This window comes from Enoplosus armatus, chromosome 20 (assembly GCF_043641665.1).
Source record: "Enoplosus armatus isolate fEnoArm2 chromosome 20, fEnoArm2.hap1, whole genome shotgun sequence".
Classification (NCBI taxonomy): domain Eukaryota; kingdom Metazoa; phylum Chordata; class Actinopteri; order Centrarchiformes; family Enoplosidae; genus Enoplosus; species Enoplosus armatus.
This window is the reverse complement of record NC_092199.1, coordinates 1,771,569-1,794,035: the sequence shown is the minus strand read 5'-3', so window position 1 is coordinate 1,794,035 and position 22,467 is coordinate 1,771,569. Positions and strand designations below refer to the sequence as shown.

The 22,467-nt window shown below is 42.4% G+C and overlaps 1 protein-coding gene across 1 annotated transcript in view; it reads left to right on the top strand.

Annotated features, from left to right (window-relative positions):
• Positions 1-22,467, top strand: part of aatkb (apoptosis-associated tyrosine kinase b) — a 41,108-nt gene that overhangs the window by 5,669 nt on the left and 12,972 nt on the right. Inside the window, exons 2-3 of the mRNA XM_070927033.1 lie at positions 14,453-14,586; positions 20,462-20,603. Of these exons, the coding sequence (XP_070783134.1) occupies positions 14,453-14,586; positions 20,462-20,603 (276 nt within the window). The remainder of the gene's footprint in view (positions 1-14,452; positions 14,587-20,461; positions 20,604-22,467) is intronic.

Genomic DNA, 22,467 nt, shown 5'->3' with positions numbered 1-22,467 from the left:
ACAGATGAGTGGAATACTGCACTGACTGGCTGACTGATTGCAGAGCATTTGCATTTCCAATCAATGCACCACATTGTTGATTTATTTTGATCCTGGTCTTGTCCTCTTTGGGTGTTGAGATCATAAAATGTTCTCTTCTGTGTTCATACCTGTGTCATCTTTACCGCATGTAGCCCTCTTTGTTTTCCCTGTTAGTGTTGTTCTTCATCTCTCTCTGTATCCCCGTCTCTATATCTATCCATCTCCATCTCTCTGTGAACTGTGCTGTGGAGGCCCTCCCCGTCCCTGCAGTATCACAGCAGGCTGTTAGGCCTGTGATTTAGAGGGATTCATCGCTGGCCACGCTTGCCTGGCTGAGAAATGGGGTGATTGGCTCAGACTCCAAGTGTGTCCTGATGCAGAGAGAGAGAGAGAGAGAGACTACAGACCAGATCTGAAGCTCCTCGTGTAAGTTCAGGCCTGAACATGAAGGCATTGTCACACAGATCAGTTGATCATCAACCTCATATTCATTCACGTCTAATTGGTTGATTGATTGAGAGTGTTTACATCAATCCCCAACATTTACAGATACAGTACAGATACATCAAATATATTGAGTATATGAAAAAATCGCAAATACCTTACCTGACATCTAATTTGACTAAACCACTCCGAGGCGGGCCTTTGTCACTCCACAAGTACTGTGTGTGATTCTTCATGTCCTTTTGTCGTGCCTGAACATACTGAAACACGTTAGATCCGCGTGACGGTTGACCTGAGAGCTCAGTGCCAGTGACCACCCACACAGCTGATAAGCCACCATATGCATCAGCAGCTATAACACAGCAAATACTCCCTCAGATGTGTCTCCATGGCAACACATCTCACCGAATCAGCGTGTTGTCATTCATTACAGGTTAATTCAGCATTTCAGAACTCTTTGACCAATCAAGGTCTGAGCGAGTGAATAAAACACATTCTCTCTCTCTCTCTCTCTCTCTCTCCTGCTTGCTTGCTCTCTCGCTCAAATAGGCTACATCATAATTTGCACGTGAGCAGTCGGACACCACACGTGAAGCTGCAGCAGCTGGAGGAGTTTGGTTTTTCATGTTATGATGGGGAGTGACGAGAGACTCATAACTGAGTGTGTGTGTGTCATTTCTTTCTGCACTGACTGAATATTTTATAATGCGTCTTCGCTGGTGACGATGTGTTTAAATCTGCGAGTGAATGTGTGTGTACATGTGCGTATGTATACTGTATTCGCACATGTCGATATCAGAGCAAGAAAAGAGAGCATCTGTGTAGTTTGTGTGTGGGTGGATGTGTGAGTGTTTGCACGTTGTGTGACAGCATTTGCTCCAGTTTCTAGTTTTGGCCGTTTCCCCTGCCTCTTCCCGGTCACAGATGAGCTCATCCAATATTTAGAAGTCACCCCGGCCTGGATCAGTGTTCCCTGATCACAGCCAGTGACCATGAGTCCCGCATGGCCAGAGCTGGACAAGTACAATCCTCCAGATACACGGACACACTCTCAATTTCAATTTACATTTTCAATTTTCTTTTTGGCTAGACAAGCAAGTACCAGGCCAAGGCATACAGAGAAGGACAAAAGCAAATAGAGGGAAAAAAGAAAGAAACATTTTCTTTACTTTGATGTACTGTAAAGTGCACAGGCTTTTTGTGTAGTTGTCAGTATGTACAAATCCATTTTTGCAAGTGGGCATCAACAAAACCAATTAAAAATATGTCATTAATTTTGGCCAAACTCCTGATTAAAATATCTGGCTTTTTAGCTGCTGAAATGATGTTCACCAGCTAGTTGCGAACTTTGTCTGTCTGCTGTCTGTGCTGAAGTATACAGTGCATTTAGCAAATCAATACCTTTTCAGTAAAGTTGCAGGCTGTAAAAACACAAAAAACACAGTGCTGAAAAATGATAAATTGCTCCGTAGAGCTGAGAGGAACTGTAAGTGGCAAACTAGTGACGCCTTTCACATTACACAAAGCCATTTGACCCATTGTTAATATAAAAACAATCAGCACTGGTTAGACAAACTGGTTATGTAAGAAACCAATTCGGCCTATGAACAATGGGCATAGAAAGAAAATATGATATATCTTGTGTACCCTTTATGTTCGTAGAGTATATTTAGTTTGTTCTTCATGCCAGAAGCTCCATACAAGATTTAACATGTCTCCTCTGCCTCAGCATGAATCCAGTTTTATGAAACAGCCTGTACGTGTTCATCACATGTTGCCTCATGATATACAAATTACTCCAGCTCAGGCAGCAGTACAGCTAGTACTAAATTTGGGTGCCATTTCCTGCTAAGAGCACTTCAAATACATAATGTTCCCGGCCATAAAGCCATTTCACATGCAGCCACATACTGAAATGAGGCAGCCTGATATACTAAAAGTGTCTCCATGGCAACTGTGCTTCGAAACCGGCGCACAACAGGGGGGCACTTTGGAGAGGGTCCGCTCCCTGTGATCATGCATAATCACGGCGGACACATATCACAAACCTGGCCAGCATCCCTCATTAATACTTGAAAAGACACTGCAGTTTGTAAAGAGATGCTCCACAGTCTCTGTGTTCTTCACCTTTTAAAGTGAAGACACTTGATTAGTTAAAAGCTGCTTTTATGTAAATGTCCGGGGTGAAACAAGAAAAATGCCACCACATTGAAAAGTTCTGGTGGGTCTGAATTTGCAAAAGTCTGTCATTTCCCATCTGCAGTAATGACTGTCATCATAAACTTCGAGATTCAAATGAAGTGATTTTCTCCGGTAATGCAGTTTCCTTTCCTCAAAGTGTCGTCTACAGGTTGTGTTTGTGACATGTGGCGGCCTTAGAGGTGAACGAGCTCCCTTCTTTCTTACTGTAATGGTGACAACACTGCAGCCAAAACTACTACTACTAGGGGAAGGAGAGTGAGAAATGGCAGGTTGAAAAGGGGGATCTCATCCCCCCTCATCCCCCCTGAAATCGCCTACTGGTTATTACATAAGTATTACATAGCTCAATAATACAAAGTGAAGCGAGAAACAGGGAGAAAACACAGAACTGCTCATGTGCTGGTGGTGCTCCACAGTGTTGTGCTGCTGCAGATGGTATTTTTAAAACATGTGAAGTAAAATTCAGCAGTAAATCGAATCGTTATTCAGTTCAATCCACTGCTGGTTCTGCTGCTGCAGCCTTGGTCTGGTGTGGCCTGTAGCTCATAGTGGCTAATGCTAGCTAACGTTAATGTGTTACCGACATTACTGAGTCACTGACTTTATGACTCTTCTCTACGTGTGCTAATGTTACGCTGAGTTTAGCATGATTTTATCACAAATGTTACCTATTCATACATCCAGCACACACTGCAGCATTTCTTTGGGAAGATGTATGTGTGTGTTTTGCAATTGTTCCTGCATGGCATCTGTGATGTGGTGTCACATCTGAGCTTGTGCATGAGTGCCAGTGGGGACAGAGGGCAGGAAGGAGAGATTCATTCTGCTCCAGCGACCTCTCTTTCATCCACATGCAGCTCCTGCGTCTGACGAGGGATGGCAGGAGAAAGAGTTTATATAAATAAATAAAACAATCTGTGACTGACTGTGAGTGAGCGTTGGAAAAGAAAACAGGTTGCAGTTTGTGAGAAGTGGAAGGCAGCTCCCCGGGGAGAAGGGTGAGGAGAAAGGAGGAAGTTAGAGATTAAGGACATAGATGGAGGACTGCAGGAACTAATAAACATGGAGGAATAACTGAAACCATGCTCCACAGACTGTGATGTGTGATAGCTTATATTTTCTCTGCTCCGTTGAGTCTCCCCGACTGAGATGATTCATCCAGATAAGAACCACAAACAGCGGGACGTGTTCATGCTCTGCTCTCATACTCTCCGAGGTTCACTCAGGTGAAACATGTAATGTTCCTGCGTGTTTCCGACTTTCCGATGCAATAGTACAATTTGTCAGACGTTTCTCTTCACTTTAACGGTACCTGTGCATGCATACGCAATGGCTCTACATCTGCATAAAGGCTTGTTTTGTTTTCATGCTGCACTGGTGGCGGTGAAGCTGTGCTGCACGTGAGCTGCATGCTCCTGGGACCCATAATCCCCTGCTTCTGTGCTGCTCTCCCCACTACAAGAGCTTGATAAATGCCAGGCTTTCACTACATTTCACACAGAATAATATTCTAAAGTTAACATCTTGACAAATACAAATATTCATTGATTGTGTTCACTGAATATTTATTTAATGACATTCAAGATCTAAAGGATTCATAAGTGTGTGTATCTAGCTGCTCCCACACTGACAAATATGAAGATAAATATAATGCAAAATGAAATAAAAACAAATAAAAAGGCTCAAGACTTTATAAGTTGCAGAAGCACTACATTCTTAATCTGTTTCATATGTGTTTATTATTATATGATAAACATTCAGCCGACACAGCCGTGTAAACTCCCCTCACCTCCACCGCTTTGTTTACTCTTTTGTTTAAGTTAAGTCCTCACAGTGGGTTCCCTGTTTCTCCACTTTATGACAAAGCGAGCCCACAAAGAACAACATTACTGCTGTTTATGCCCGTATAGAGAGGAACCCACGCACACACACACACATGCAGCAAATCCCATCATCCTCAGGGACAGTGATGTCTTATTAAGATGGAGAGAAAAGAAGGCAAACAAAGGAATGACATTAATGTTTGTTGTGGTGGGAGGTCAGTGGGAGGGATGTAGCTGCACCACTGGTTCTCTCAGTGTTGTGACCTTTTTAACAGATCACACACACACACACATGTAGCCCGCTATGTGGCCACACACACTTATAGCTGAATACCAGAGCTGATAAGAGAGAGGAAATCAAACAGAGAAGTCTGTAGGAACTGTTTATCCGTCTCACTGAGGGTTCACTACTGATCCTCTGTGAGTGTGTTTGACACTGAAATGTTGATGGACGGTCCAGAGAAGGAAATGTCACCGAGCGATGACAGCAGGTCATCAGACTAATGGACACAGCTTGAACTTAAGCCTCAAGGTTGAAGTCCCCTGTGGTGGAAGAAGAATTCAAATATTTTAGCCTAAATAAAAGGATTAGGGTTGCAACACCACAAGTGAAAAATACTCCATGATGATTATGGCAAGTAAAGGCAATCAAATACTGTGTACTGAGGTATAACGAGTATTCACAGGAAAAATACTCAGTGTGAAGAAATGTGCTGGTGGAAAAACCTCCTACCTCCAACTTTGGGGATTGTTTTTTTTTTTTTAGGTCGGTTGAGGAAGGAAAGGAAGGCGAAACAGCACAAACAGAATGGAGGAAAGACGAAGGGAGGAAGGAAGGAAGAAATGAAAGTATGAATAAAGGAAAGAAAAAGGAAGATGTTGGAAAAAAATGAAAATTAACAATATTTATCAACCAGGAGGCAAAAACAAGAACGTTGGAAATACTGAAGTAAAGTAATAGTACCTCAAATATTGTACTGAATTACTTCTGTTCCACTGCTGGACGTCCTGCTGATGTGCCCGTCAGCCCCCCAGGGAGCTGCGTGCTGGATAAACCAGACGAGGTTGAGGTGTTTGTGGGCAGTGGGTTGTCTGGGGAGGGAAGTGAGAGCCTCAGGTGGAAGCTGCTGTCTTCTGCAGGAAGCAGACAGCTGAGGCTCTGCCCAGCATACTGAAGTGTCGGTCTGCCGGCAGGAAATATCAGGTGAACAACTCGTCCATGCACACATACAAATACACACTGAAATAAACACACTCCTGACAGCAGAAGAGCCGACGAGGGTGATCTGAAGAACTATTCTCTTATTTGTACAAGGTTGCTGAACAGAGATAATATGGCTGCTCCGGGGAGAAGTGTTTCATGGTTAGTTGCTTTGAATTACAGCTTCCTGTGTAATTAGGTTACAGAACGTGGGCTGCCTGCTTATATGGACGGAAGGAAGACCTGATTCCTGCTTCATATGAATAGCTAATCCTCTAAATTCCTTTGTATGATGGGTTCAACCAGCACAATGTTCTGTAACTGCACTGGAGGATCTCACAGTGTGCTGGGGAGCAGCAGGATGAACGACACTGAAAGGCTTCAGGAAGGGAAATGGAGGGTGTCGAATTCCAACACAGGAAGTTGTGACGTGTTATGAATACACAGAGGAGAGGTGTCTCGTTCAGACATATTGGGAGTTGTTACACAATTCAGAATTTACGTCATATCTGCCTTAAACACGAGCAGCCAAGTGAGAAAGATCTGACTTCATAGGGCAAGTTGTGATCATAATGACTGCTGACTGGGTGAGGAAGTTTTAAAAGTACTGACTGTGGGATTTGCAAAAGGAGGTCTGGAGTAAAATACAGGCTATTGTGGAAGAGCAAAGTTGCCTTTTATGTTTTTGTGTAAAACGACATCCTTGTTGCTGTAATATACGCAGTTTTGGATGTAGAATGGTTCAATTTAACGGTGAATAGAGACCCATTGGACCGTCATAGGTCTTAATTCTTGTTATGAGTAGAAATATTATTATGAGGTAGATTGTGTTGAGTTGTTGCTTCTTTGTTTTGGACCATTTCAGAGCTAAATTAAGTTTCATCATTTGGAATTTTAATTCACTCTATTGGTTTATCTTCTTTGAATCTAATTCATCAATGAGAGTCACGCTGTGTTTCCCAGAAGTCCCACAACTCCAAAACAATGGTCCTGAAATGGTTGCATTCAGCTGTGGGATGTACATGTAGGTGTGAAAACGATAGTGATGAGAGATGCAAACACACACAGCACTATCACAGTGCATCCTCAGGCTGCGTTACATTCAGTTCTGTTCAACGTATTGTTTATGGAAAAAACTGGTTCGTGTTCTTTTTCTACAAAAGTTTTCTTCGTGTGAATAAATACTGAATCAAAATCCTGCTGTGCTCTTTAGAGATAAAAACACGCCGTGGAACTGGCATGTAGCTCACTCGCTCTGTCAGGCTACAGATTCTCTGCACGGGCAGCTTTTCAGTCATTGCCACCATTTGCTCACCTGCTCACCGATGACCTACAGGACTGGAAGGTAGTAGTGATGAACTGTATGTTTTAGATAAGCTCCAGTGCTGGAAATATTTTGGTGTGATGTGACGTCGTCCACTGGAGTAGGAATAATAGGCCATCAAATTATGCGCCGTGCCTATAGCGGTTAGCAAAGCTATTCATTTCCAACTTTCCTTTATCTTAAAAGTGTTGCTCTCCTACATTCTGCCAAAATACAAGAGTGGTGGTTTTATTTAGGCGAGAGTGTAGAAGGTTAATTTCCTTTCTGGTGTCAGAGGCAAGTTGTTCTTTGTCTTGGCACAGCGACTGAGAGCATTAGGAGGGCATTTGAATTAGTCTGAATGGGATTTTGGGGAAGCAGTCGCCATGGAAACCAGTTGATTTTTTTCGCAGCCTGTTCCTGAGTGAGAGACACCGGCAGCTGTTCACCAACATTTGGTGGTGTTTACATTCAGATCTCCAATGGCAAAGCAAAGAGGCATCGCAGGTGTTGTCCGTCTATCTGCCTGTATGTCTATCTCTCTGTGTGTCTGTCTCTCTGTCTCATGTCTGTGTGAAGAAACGACCAGAAAGACGACTCCTGCATCATTTCATGTGCTCTAGCAGATGTACGGCAGATTGGTTTTCTCTTTGGCCCCTAACACAGATTGTTCATGACCAGATCATCAGCTTCACGCAGTTCACATGTGTTTGCCCCATATGGGCTTGTTTAACCATCTCTAACCCTCCCTCTCGCCCATCTGTTTTCCTCCCGTCACCATCACGTCCTGCTTCTCCTCTCTTGTCTTTATTTGAACTGGTGAGTCTTCCTGGCGTCATCGCGGCCCTGTTTCTCTCCCAGCACCTGATAGAAGCATGGTGTCAGCAGTAGTGTTGCAGAGGACAGAGGGGGAGCCATTATTTATTTTACCAGCGCCAGCATTTTTGATACAGTGGCTCGGTTGGCTGGGAGCGAAGAAGCTTTGTCTCTGTCATCGGTCTGGCACACAGACACACTCATGCATATCTTGCAGTGAGAAGCATCTATTGATTTGTATCCATTCCTAAACTCCTGACCCAAATCCCAACCCTCTGCAATTTAGTCTGAGGTCCTTTTTGTGATTTCACTTTGCCTTCACAAGGGTGAATTAAGTACCCATATAATCTGTGATATTTACAGGACTGTGAGTTTATGCTACGCTGTAATTAAAGGGATATTTATCTGTTAGTGATTGGGTTTGGCATTTGTTTACCAAATGTTTTTACCATTAATGCATGACATCTTATTTTGTTGTTGGAGCTCTGCAGACATCCCAGCTGAAGGTTTACGTTCAGACTTTTCTTATTTTATGAAAGAAATGATCCAAAAAATGTCTAAACATATATTCATAGGTTACGTTTTTTTAATTGTCGTATGGAAGATTTCATGCATAAAAATAGCAACACTAGCTCAGTTTTGACTTGTAAACAAATACATAAATGCACTGCAGGTTTTGTCTGTTTACTTCTGGACCCTTCTGTTATGTTAAGAGTTAAAAGCTGGGTTTTAATCGTGACCCACAAATATGTAAAAATGACCGACTAACCTCGTTCCAAAGGTTAAAGTAGTTCTCACGGGTAGAAAAACAAGAAGACCTATTTACATGCACACACGTCAGCTTGTAGAGCATCCCTCAGCACTTTAGGCAGCCTGTTATTTTGTTGTCTGTCAGTGGCTGTCTGAGGTCTGTTGGTCACACACATCACTCACCTGTCTGTTCACACTCTGACACCTGACTGCCAGCATTAACCTGAGAGCTGAAACCACTACTTCTGGTCCTGATGCAGCACGCAGGGGAGATCCCCCAAACATACAGTGAATACATTTGGCACTGATCACATAATGTCACAGAGATTTTGCATGATTCATAAAGATTTGTAGTTTAGGCTTGCCTGCTGTTATTCCAAAGGTTAACGTTTCCAGCAAAACACTAACAGTCCACAGTTTGATAACGTGCAGGAATTAATTAATAGAGTTTTCAGGGAACACATCACAGCCACACAAGATGAAGCTAACAGGGTGTACGAGCTCAGCTGTCCCTGCTTTGATATATGTGTAGGATGGTGACCTTTATAAGACTCTATATCACATTTGTATCTGACAGACAGAATGCTCCCTGGTTACCATATTTATATCTTAAACATTAGTGTGTGTGTCTTGTCCATCAGGGGTTGTAGCCTTTACTTTCTTTGCTTCTAAGGCTTTGGTGATTTTCAGATATTTTATCTTTTTGAAACCTTGATGATGATTGCTGATATGAAAGGCGGTAGTCAAGAGGAGACTGCTAATGAAACAGGTGCCTGGTGAATTTCAGAGAGGGCAGAGCTGTAACTATCCTGGCTTTGACTCTGCTCAGACAGGGAGGTGTGCCCCCTCTGGATTACAGCACAAAACCGGGCATCGCTCCCTCTTTAATGGCCAGTCGGCTTATCTGAATGAAGCAGGCTTAACAATAGTGACACACTAATCACTGATGGCTGAATTAGATGTGGAATCACTACCTGTGAAGCTATAATACAGAAATAAACATTCATTGTTTTATGCACTTAGCAGCTGCAGAGTTCTTGTCACATTCAGGCTGATAATATTATATTGAGTAGAGTTAAGTGTTTGGACTCTTCTCAGTCTGTCAGCTCTGATTTAAATGTCCCACATACCCACCACACTTTAGTGTCTCTGACAAGCCAAGTCACAGTGAGTCATACCTGTACTGTACTGCTGGAGCTCGGTTCAGACAGCTTAGCTGCTTATTGTTTGTTCTGCCATATGAAATACAGACTTGGCTCAGACTCACAAACCTGTCAGTGACAGAACTAGCTGAGCTAGCACTACCACTAGTGAAGCATTCTTTTGCTGTGTGTCAATGAGTCTGATACCCAAGTGGATCCAAGTGGACTCTATTACCTCTAATAACGTGTATTGCTTCTCTTTTAACCGTGGCTGGTTAAGTATCGGTGGAGCATCACGCTGCTGCCAGTGTTGGTGTACTCTCTCTGTTTGGGTCCACCACATTTTGGATCGACCATTTTAAGATCTTTCTGTCCTTTGGTTCCTTTCAGTTCGGGTCTCTTCTTTTGAAAATGAATGTATACCCGTCATGTTTTCTCCGGGTCTTTGGATCAGGGCCAAAGTTTTAAACCCATGAAGACCTCCAACATATTGTAGCGGTCCCTTGTAGTTCAACATTTTGGGCTTTCCTGTTGAGAATGAAACGACGAGCTTGATGCCACTCTCAGACGTGACTGAGATATTAATGTTTTCAACCAACTCTTGACAAGAATGCAAATTTTCCCAAATTGTCAAACTATTCCTCTAACTCTCCCACTGAGTGCATCTATCTTAACCAACGCTGAAGTCTCATTCAACCTACCAGCCTACTGGTCTTCTAACAGCACAGAGTTCACAGGCTGTGGCGGTGTCTCATTCTGCTGAGGGCATCTGCATCAAACTCTGGAAATGTGGATGAAGCTGCCAGTCAGATATGCTGCAGCTAACTCATTAAGCTGCGACAACATCCTGCGTGATTTTTCAGCCAGTTCCATCTCTGTGAAGGCCGACAAACTCGTGAGGTTGTCTGATAGACTCAGTCTTTACTTAACACTCTGTAGTTTCTGGTTCTGTCTGCCCTCGGTTAGACTTGGAGTTGCTGCTCTTCAGCTTGCTGAGTTTCTGTGTTGAGTGCTGAGGAGATTCTCCTGGGGGAGACGCTGCAGAGTACACAGCTCTTCAGCCTCTTCTTCTTTCTCATATCCTTTCTTCTCTCCCCTCGTCTCTTCATGCTCGCTCCCTTTTCATCATTTAGTCATCAGGATGTGCTTCAGCTCTCTGCCTCGGGAGGCTAAAAATGGCCACCGCCTCTGAGTAGCTGAGAGCTATACGGTACTCAAGCTGCTGACATCAAGTAGTAAAAGGAGAGAAAAAATGCAGCAGCTCAGAAATTCAGTCCACCTTCCTGTGTTCTCCATTGTAAATGGGGTCTTGTGTTTTGGCATGTAGTTAATGAAGCTCTCAGGAGGGACGTCTCCCTGTGAACTAAACAACCTTTAGCAGGAGGCATTTGTCTCTTTGGATCTGGGCTCATTACAGCTAACAAGAGGGAGAATCCTCTCTATTTCATTAAGATTAGCAGTCAATGGCATTGATTTTACACAGCCAGGAAAGAAAACACAGCGAGGTCTTGTTGTGCGTTTCTTGAGGGTTCAACTCAGGTCGTTATAGAGAGTTAAGAGACGACGAATTATTACCTTCTAAATAACATCTTAGTTGTATAATTGCTGACTGGCCAAAGCAGACCTGTACGGCAGCATCACATGACTGTAGCAGTAGACTTCCTCCTCTCCCCTGCTATAGCCAACTTTTAATTAATTTGATTTAATAAATGAACTGCTATACTAAGCTTTGTTTCTGCTCTAGCCTGCACTACACCTCTCTGGATACTCCACTGGCATAAGTTTAGATTCTTTCTTTCTTCAGATTTCTCCCACTCTCCTGCACTCACCTCCTCCTCGCCCGGCTGCTTTGGCACACTTGCAGTGTGTCAGGTGGAACAGAGGTATCTTTGGATAAACTCAATAGATCTTAAATGTTTTGATAGAAAATGCCAAGATAACTAAAATAACATTTAAGCATACGTTTGGTGTCTCTCAATATTCTCTGACTCAAGATGTGCTATAAATCTTTACAAATGGGTCATTTTCAGTTTTGAAAAAAAAAATGATTTCCTAAAACAACAGCTCAGTGTAGTTTTTTAAGCAAACATTACAGAAACAGGATTAAATAGAGCATTTGTTGGGGACTGGTGCGTTTCACCAGCAGGACATCGTATGTGGGATTGACTCAAACAAACTACAGTGTGTGGTGGTTTTGGTCTCTTTGATCTGAAAGAATATAGAATATCACCATAAATATTGTATAAATCAGATTTTTTTGATCAATTACACAGGTTTATAACCACATGTGATGTTGATACAGTGATGTTGGTCATTTCAGATAATAATTTATTGACTAAGGGTGTGAATTTTGCTTCTGCTTATAATAATAATAATGTACAAGTCTATCAGCTGGACTTAAATTGTCTGTTTTCATTTCGACTACATGTGGACTTAAGTGTGTTCCTGAAATATTAATCCCGAGCCGCATCCCCAGTCACACTCTCCAACCTGCGCTGCTGGGGGAGATTTGTAAGCGAGGGAGTTTTAAATAAACCACAACAGAGCCAGGATATGTCTCTGCTCTCTGTAATTACCCCCCTGACAAATAAAAAGTAATTAAATCTGAGTCTTCTTGTATAGCGTTTCAAAGCACTAAATGGTTATTGACTGATTTAGCAAGCTGGCTTTTTCCACCTCTTCCTCCCACTCTGCTTCACGTGCCATCATGTTGCACTTTTTATGGCCGCTCTTACTGGGCCACTTGTTTTATTTAGCCCAGTCGAGTGACAAATTCAGTAAAATTCAGACTAGGACTCTATGTTCCAGAAAGCCCTGAGCTGGCCAGCTAATCCTGCATTTAACAGTTAAATTTGCATGTTTTTTTGGGGGTTTTTTTTGAAAATATTCTCTTCTCTTCCCATCCCGCCAGCCGGCCTCCGAAACAACAGTGTTCGCACTCTGTCCAATTATACTAAGAGCCTGATATTCACTCAGAGCCAGTCAACAGCTTTCAGAGGATCAGCACAAACTGGCAGCAGAAATGACTCTCTGTGCTCTGTTTATTATGTGTATGTGTGTGTGTGTGTGTGTGTGTGTGTGTGTGTGTGTGTGTGTGTGTGTGTGTGTGTGTGTGTGTGTGTGTGTGTGTGTGTGTGTGTGTGTGTGTGGAGCTGGGTGGCACTGCTGTTGGCAGGAATCAGTGTGAGAGATTTACAGCTGAAGGCAATCCTGCACGGTTGTCCGTCCAATCTGTTTCCGTGGTAACCGTTGCATTTCGGAAGCAATCGCAGAATAAGAAAAATAAATCATCCACTGCTCAAAAATGCCCCCAAAATTGGGAACTTTATATTATTTACAAGATTGGACAGCATGCACGCGGCACACACAAAGGATAACTCAAACCATCAAAGTCTGAAAATGGGCTTCGCTGACACAGAAAGAGGCTCAGAGCAGCAGAATGAGAGAGAAATAGAGAAATCTACACTGTACGGCTCCAGAGGTGGAACTAGAGTGCGTAAATATTGTAAGTAAACGACATTAATGTTGGATCATTATTAGAACTGCATCTCACTTTTAATTAAATCACCAAATGTCTTGTTTTGAAATGAGTCATACTGAAAAAAGTGAACACATGGGAGGTGCTTATCATACTCCTCAGCACATGTGCCGCTAAAGTGTCCTTCAAGGTGTCTTCAGTGTGTTGTAAGGTATTTTATTACCCAGCTTTCATGTTGAAAAGCATTTATTTTGGGCATTCCCATGACCCAGTGGTGTAAGATAATTGCAGCGTCCAGGGGGACCTTGCAGGGCTGCATGTCAGCCTCTTTGCTTTCTCCCATGTTTCCTGTCTGTCTCCTGTTTCTACTGTTCCTGGTGGTTTACTTGGTGTTTATTTGTCCAAAAGGTCTCTGAAAGGAGTCTGATGCCTACTGGAGTTGACGTTTGAGATTCCTCCAAATGAAACTACTCAACCTCTGAACCCATCTGAGTATCATATAAGGACCAACTGAGATGTTTGACCTGGTGGAAGACACGTGGGTTTTTCACAAAAGTCTGCTTGGAAGATATCTTGGATGACTTTTCCAATTCCATTGTTATTTATTATTTTTTACAATTATTATTTAAAAAAATTACAAAATGTGAGCAAAAGCAACAAAAAAAGCAGGTCAACATCTATACATAGGAGAGCGATAAGAATAAACGCCATAACACATCAAGCAGAGGTTGTTGCAGCAGAAGTGTGTTTCTGGGGCGTCGTAGCAGTGACACAAGCAAAAACACCCAATTTTCATCTTCCACCCGCCTGAATCCTCATTATGTAAACATTTCCCTTTTATTTGGGTAAAAATGAATGATTTATGAAAAACCAATTAGTCCAAAAGATATGCGTCTGTTGCCGGGTGACGGTGAAACATCCGAGCAGAAGTGTGATGTTGTTCATTGTGTGCTGGATAAAATCCTACAGGCCTATAATGAGTTGGAGAATTTCGTTTTGAGCAAAAACATGATGGCAAGCTATAATTGTCTGTAAAGGGAAATATAAGATCTTCAGACAAAGCAGTCAGGTCATGAGCTACTGTATCCTGCTCATACACACAGTAATGCGTCAATGTAAATTCATCCTTTTTATTGTTGTGATCTAATTGCTCTCATATGTCATACATGCTTTAATATGAATTTAATCACATTAATGTAGTCCACACAAACAATACAGTCTTATGCCTCCGCTAATATTCTGTCTGTCTGTAACACTTGATGTGTCCTGCAGATGGCGCTCCGCTGAGTGAGTTGTCCTGGTCGTCGTCCCTGGCTGTGGTGGCCATCTCCTTCTCGGGTCTGTTCACCTTCGTCTTCCTCATGCTGGCCTGCCTCTGCTGCAAGAAGGGCAAGATCGGCTTCAAGGTGGGCCTGTCCTTTGAGCTGATGTGCAGAACTTCTCAACTTCCACATGAAACATGAAAAAAACACAAGGCATGAAGGAAAAACTAGCACACCTCTGCATCCTCATACACACTCGTTAAATCGTTAAGTTTTTATGGAGTCTTGAATAGAGATACGCACTCTTACTCTCTTTGCCCATGAGTGTTACTGCAAATGGACTGAACGCGGAACGTTCCTCGCAGCCTCTCATTAGATGTCCATTATATTCAGTACACAAGGTCTCCAGCCATTTATACTAAGAAAAGGTTGATGGGAAGTAGATAGAGTTCCAGACAAAGGTGTAGAGGCTGTGTTTACGGAGCGGCGGGAGGCCTGCAGCTTTTCAGGGCCATCTTGTGTCGTTGATTTAGACCCCATTTCTGACCAGCGTGCTGAAATGGGTCACGACACCGGAGAAAATAGGACAAGGAGCCAGGAAGATGGCGTGTGTGTGCGTTGGAGGAATGGTGGGATTGTGCATATCGCTGCAAAAATGCTTGAATATGTGTCTGTGTGACTGTATTTCTTCTGTGTGTCAGTTTAGGAACTGTATGTATGTATGTATGTATGTATGTGGACGTAAATGAGCGCTGTGTGTTCCTGCTGCTACATGTTTAAACTTATTACCTGATGGAGTTTTCTTGTAAACAAACAAAGTTCTGCTTACATTCTCACCGAATCTCATTCTGTGTAAACTTCAGGCTTAACAAATGTCTTTCACCTCATAAAACATATTGTTTACATCCACAGCTTCCCCACCTTTTGCTGGCACATTTCTATGTTTCTTGGCACCAGCAGCTGAAACTGAGGGTTGACATGTAGCTTGCATGCAGTACGCCCCCCCCTCTGTCTGATGTCAGTGTCAGGCACTGTCCCAAGTGCTTGTGCAGGTATTTGTCCTCACCCACAAGATACAAACAAAATGGGGACATTGCTTCACAGCACCACTAGTGGTCAAAATCTGTGTGAGGATGTGAGGATTTGCAGCTTTTCTCTGCTTTATATCATTGTAAACTGAATATGTTTTGGGTTTTGGATTTTTGGTTGAGTCAAACAAGATTTTAAAAAGTGACCTTGGGCTCTGGAAAACTTATGAGACCAAATTGAATATTTGGAAACAGATCTACCATAATACATCAAACTTTCTGTCTTTCTCCCTCCATAACAAGCCCCTACTGTGATTCATATTCCTGCACACTGTCAAAAGAACATAAATTATTCTTCAACTTATTAATTTATGTCGCTGCATTATGTAAGCAATTAACAGAATTCAAGTCGCTTTAGAGAAAATTGCAGACGCGTTTAGACACGTTTATGCAGCTGTGACAGCGAAGAGAGGCACATGATTAAGTCGGATGACTTTTCTCACAGAGTCAGAGAGAGAGATTGTTTTAATAATGAGGAAGGTTTGACTTTGGGTACATCTCCATCTTCTCTCTGCACCCGCTGCCTTTCTTTCTTTCTTTTTCTTTCCACTTTGAACGTGCCTGAAGAAACACAGGGCTGCACAGATCACAGTCTGCAGCCATGTTGCATAACATCCTGTTCTTTCTTGAACACCGTATGTGTTCATAAGTGTGCACCTCGAGTTGTTGTTGCTGTATGTTAGGAATAGGCATCTATCGAAGATATACAGTATGATGTGACGCATGTCTGGTTTGTGTCTTCAGCGGGTCGGACCACCCAGCTTGAACCTGTCAGGGTGTGTCCGAGGAAGGGGCCAGGGTGGGAGGAGGGGGAAGAGAGAGGGCGCGAGGGCGTGAGGAAGGGCATACCCATGAGCCCACAGTGCATCCGGCCTCAGGACCCCATCTGGAATTAGACACAGCCTCTCCCAGAGCAGGAAAAGGGAATTTCAGGGGAAAAAAAGGAGACGAGAGAGAAAAGCTCTCTGTGTTTTACAGACGGTGACGGAAAGAAGAGGAACTTCCTCCGATGATCCTCACTGCTGTAAGGGGCTAGTTTGGGGTTTGGACTTGGTTTAGGTGGTTAAAAAAAAGTTTTCAGCCTTTTCTGAATGTGTCATGTAGAAATAAGTGGACCTAAGTGGAAATTATGTAATTCTTTTCAATTACAATACATTAAACCTTGTGACTTGAAGGAATAATTCAACATTCAAGAAAATGTGCCTATTCACTTTCTTAATGAGAGTTAGATAAAAAGATTGATATTTCTTGTGCCTGGCTGAGAATTAGTGCGGCATATAACCTCTTGTAAAACCATAAATTGTCTTTTTAAGACTTCGGTTTTTGTACAGATTAAACAAACAAGACACATGTTAATAATCAGTGAGCTGTAGAGGGGCTGGTAGGTGGATTCTGTTATGTTTGGACAGAGCCAGGCTAGCTGTTTATGCTAAGCTAACCAGGTGCTGGCTGTAGCTTCTTATGATAGTGTTGTCAAACCATTCCTTTATAGAAAAAAATATAAATAATTTGATATAACTGATTATTGTTTGACAAAGAGTCAAATTTGAATTTTCAAAACATTTAATACATTTGACTCCAGACCCTCAACCAAAATGATGAGGAGAATTAGATCAGGATTTTCAATACATTTGTTTTCTTAAGATGGCAAACTAATTTCAAATCCAATCACCAGCAAAACATTCATTGCTTTTAAGGTTTGAAAATAAGGGCGTCCCGTTGCCTCATGAATGTAAAGCTTAACTGCAAAACCTCCGACTGTAACTGTGTAAACTGTAAAGGCCTCAAATAAGTGCAGTCAGTTTAAGGTCAGAGTAAGGGTTAAATTTAAGGGTTAAGAGTTGGGCTTAGGATCACATTCAGATGAAGGCCTGTAATGATGAAGTTAAAGGTCGGGTTCAGAGGGCAGGGATGAAAGTAGTTAGTGGAAAGTCCTCACAAGTATGGTGTTAGCAAAAAATATGTGTGTGTTTTCTTGGTTTAGTGGGGAAGGGGACTGCCCTGCAGATGTTCTTTGGCTTTTTGGAGAGAGAGAAAAAGAGAGGAAGAGAGTGAGTGATGTCACATGTATAGTATGTGAGCCCCCCCACCCCTTCTCCTCCCCCCTCCTCCCACTTGTATTTTTCTCCCTCACATTTTTGTGGGGGCTCAATTTCTCTCCTCTCCCTCATGAGACGACCACAGGTTTGGTCTCGCCTGTGAACTGGGAGATGGGGCTCCTCCCCCCCCCCCCCCGTTTTCTCTCCCTCCATCCCCAGCAGATCCTGGGGACAGTCAGTGGTCAGCTACAAAGCCTCTTCCTCCTCTTCCTCAACAATGAGACTCTCTCTGCAGAATGATGATGCCTTTTTGTGCAGCCGCTCTTCCTGACACCACCAACCTCCTGCTGCCCTGCACCCATCACACAAATGGGAACCCTGGGGGGCCACTGAGTGTGTGTGTGTGTGTTTATGGTTGTGTGTGAGAAGTGTGTGAGCTGCTGTAACCAAAGCTGAGGGCGTTGTCATCCTCACCTATGGACTCTGAGGAAAGGTAAGCTAACTGGAGATGCTGTGGAGTCACAGAAACACTTATTTTACCAGCAGGGGAGTCGACTGGGTTTTAGGTATTAAGGTGGAATGTAATGATCTGTAAACATTTTAGGAAGTTCGTTGGACAGCTTAAGAATGAAATCATTGGATTTGTGATGTTTTTTTTAAGCAGCTTTCCATGTGAAAACCAAGTGTAAATATATTTTTGTTTTATAGAATCCTGAAAAGAGAATTGAATGATTATCGGATCAAACAAAAAACTATTTAATCAAACAAAAATGCCAAACATTCTGTGGTTTTAGCTTCTTACGTTTGACAATTTGCTGCTTTTGTCTGTTTTATATCAATGGAATATCTTTATGGACTGTTGGTCGGACAAAACAATTTGAAGGCGTCACCTTGCATTCTGGGAAACTGTAATAGGCGTTGTTTTTTTTCTATTTTCACAAAAGGATGAATTGTTTTTTGTTTTTACTGTTTACTGCAGGATGCATGGAAAATAAGAGATAATATTGCCGTTCTGTAAATGCTGGTGTGTGTATGTCTGTGACAGGGTGTGTGTGTGTGTGTGTGTGTGTGTCAATGTGGAGAGTGAAACCACATGTTGAACAGGAGGGCGAGCAGGGCCGTGTGAAGATTTGGATCTGAGGCCGAGGGAGGGTGTGCAGCCTGCACAACTGCGTTGTGTGTACGTGCTCGCATTCTTGGGGGACAGGATGAAGTGAAAGATGGAGGTGTTTATGTGTGTGTGTTTGTGTGGGTGTTGCGGAGGGCTGCAGCAGGTCAGATTTTTCCAGCGTTGGGACCCTGCTGCTCTCCAGCTCCCAACTAAGAGACTTTTATTCTGACATCCGGTCTGTGGATGCAGCCAACTCCCTCCCCTCTTCGTCCTCTGCTTCATTCCCTCTTCGTCCTCTGCTTCATCCCCTCTTCATCCTCTGCTTCATTCTGCGATGTGTCATTACGTTCAACAGACAGAAGGAATCTTCCAGGGGCTCCTCACTGTTCATCCAACCCAGCCCTCAATTTAACAAACGAAACAGAACAAACAGAACAGAAAAACCAGTAGAGCCTGCAGTGTGCTTCAGAGGGATTTTGAAAAGCTAGAATGTTCTAAAATACGTATAAAATACTGTAACTGACATTGACTGGAATACTTTTCTTTGAGAAAACATTATTACATCAAAATGCTCATCATTAAATATCAATCTTAAGTCAAGAACCTAGTTTTTGAACAGTAATGATATGAATAAATCTTCCCCTCTGCACCTTCTCCTTCCAATCGTTGTTTAGAGTTCAAGGTGATTATTAGTTAGTTAGTTTTAGATCTACATGAAAATAAGTATAAAGATATTGTTGTATATTTTAAATACTCTTTATTCATCTTATCCATGTCATCATTCCAAAAGCAATTATGTGATTACAGAATAGTTTTTCCCTTTGAGTGGATCCATCAAATAAAAAAAGTTAAATACATAAACATATACACTTACAGGTATAGATAAAAAAAGCAAACAACAGGTTGTTGTCAATGACATGTAACTTCATAGTTTGTGTGTTTCTTTTTTCCATACGTTGGATTTCATTTGACAGTTGTGGATTTTTGCAGCAGTTACTCGTAGCGTCTTTTGTTCACAGTTTCTTTCAAGTACAAAATGATGGTTAATACATATTAGAAGTTCTCTTTTGCCATTGTTGAGAGTGTGATCAGGCTATCGAGGTCTCTTGCACTCTGCTACTGCAAACTCGTTGTGTGAAGACTTATTGATCTCCTGCTTGGTGCCATTTGGGGTGAAGCTGAGAGTTGGATCAGAGGGCAGTAAATCAAGTCCAAAGTAATTTTCTCATTATTTTGTGAATATGCTCATTGTTAATTATGAAAACATTAAAAAATATATTTCCAAATATTTAACACATTATTGGTGTGTGAAAGTGAGTCACAGAGGCTCTTTGCTCTGCGTGCTTCCAGAAAGCATCTCGACACTAAAAGAAGATTGAGATACATGTAATCTTTGGGTAAATACGACTGGCGTTGTTTACACTGTGATGGTCACTCTCACAAACTGGTTAGAGACACACTGAACTGGGCCAGGACAGCTTGCTTCAGATTATCTCAGTTCTGCTTCAGTGGTCGAGCCAACATATCATGTTTAAACACATTTCTACTATGTCACTTTCTACATATATGTGCGACAGTGCAGTCAAATATTACATATAGCACTTTATTATACACATTATATGATCTACAATCCCCTAAAGGCAGACCAGCTTGTGAGGTTTGTTTCCAATTTTGCGTCTTCACGTCTTCACATTTGTGATCTTCTTAAGTTACCCAACCAGTTGGCAGTCTAATGCAAGAAACCAGTTTCTTTGCATGACATTTGTGTATCTGTTTTCCAGGAATTCAAGAATGTGGACGGGGAGGAGTACTGTGCAGATATGTCTACCTTGGCCTCGCCGGCCTCCCAGGGCAGCCCGGACGTCTACATCCTGCCACTCACCGAAGTGTCCCTGCCGGTCGCAAAGCAACCTGCTCGATCAGGTGAGTCCGCTGAAGTTTGGGGGAAATAAGAACAAAATGATTCACACGTCGACAATATTTCTGTATGAAAAAAGATTGAGTCTTGAGTTCAGAGAAAGAAAATCATACAAGGACATCGAAAGTAAAGTGTTCAAGAGGCTAAACTTTCCAGTTCTTTCACTCAGGAAATCTTTGAAATCCCCACACTACATTTCAAAAGATTTACACTTTCCCCTGCAGTTGGAAGGGATAAACTATAAGATGAATGGGTGGTCAAAGAATGTCCAATCATGATATCATTTTTGACTTTTCAGTGTTTTGTAATTTACGCCTGCAGTCATTTGCCGCAAACTGATGCAAACCTTGCAATAGTTTTGTAAAAGTGCCAGAGCCTTACATATTTAAGCAAGTGAATTTGAAGGGTGTGAGAGTAATGCAGAGGAGAGCTGTGTGTCTGGCATTAGTCAAAGTTTGTCCCCAGAGTGAGCACCACCCTGACGCTGGCCTCGGTCAGCTGGGCCTCCACCTATCTCACAATCCCTCACTGCAGGTCCCCACAGAATGAACTCTGTGCTCTTTAACTTTCACTCTCTCCCACAAACATCTGCCTGTTGCATAATAACGTCCAGGCGGCCAGCCTACACTGCTGCTTGTTGGAATGTCAGGCATGTGAGAGCACAAAACCCCAGTGAGAATATTCCTCTTTCACTCTGTCGCTTTCTTTCTGTCTTTCTGCTTCTATGTGACAATGGTCCTTCTTGTGTGTTAATGAGCTGATGCTGCCTGATAAACTTATGACACTGGAGATTTAATGGATCGTGCCCACGCAGTTAACTCGGGGATCGGTCTGCATCAAAGCTCAAATAGAAGTAAATGTGAGTATTTGTATGGAGTTTTACCTTCATACAGTTTGACCCACATTGGTTAAATACGCAGTGGATGAAGAGGCAAACAAATCACAATGAATATATTTTCTAAACTACTACTAGTGGTATCTAGCCATGCAGATAGGTTTGGTTTTCTTTGCTGAAGCTCTGAGATAACAAAAAATCAGGTCAATACAAGGAAGGTTAATGGAATCATTTGTAATAAATGGGTGAAAAATATCTTCATGGCTTGATACTACTTGGGGTAACTGAGAAAGTATGTTCTGTGATTTGGGTAAACTGGCCCTTAACATATTTGTCTTCTTTGTCTTCTGTGAATAATAGAAACCATATGGTATTACAGTAGTGGCAGAGGTCAGGGATTCATTACTGCACCTTCAGGACTGCCTCACCCAGTGACATCATGAGGGGAAATACATTTTTGTTCTTAATGAGAAATAGATTGGCTGAAATAGATCCATCATGCTCTACTTTACCTTGCTAATACTTTCTTATGACTTTGTTAGCTGCTATTTTCTGTCTTTACCAGGACTTCGTCTTCTGTTCCTTCAACTATCCTAGTTCAAAGTTGAAGCTTATTTGTATCGCACCACTTCATACAAATGCTGTTGAAAGTGCTTTACAGGTTGATAAAATATTAAAACTAAAAACTAAACTTACAGGAACAGAATGAAGGCATGAATAAAGGTCTTAAGTTTGCTTTTAAGCAAACACATTGCAGGTCTCAGATTGTGAATCTCTAACGATTCCTGAGAGCTGATGTAGAAGATGTGTGTGAGTTGAAGTACTTATTATGAGTAAGTCTGGTTACATTCAGCCAATGTTCCCATCTCCTCTGTCCTGCTGTGCACTGGGGCTGTCGAAGGACTATGTGGATAGGTGGAGTTCCTAATGAGACACCAGTACTGTAAGAGCTTGGCTCAGTCTGTGGCCCGGTCCCCAGGACCCGCCCTGATGCAGCTGTTCTGTGCTGCAGGCTATACTGCAAAGACAAATGG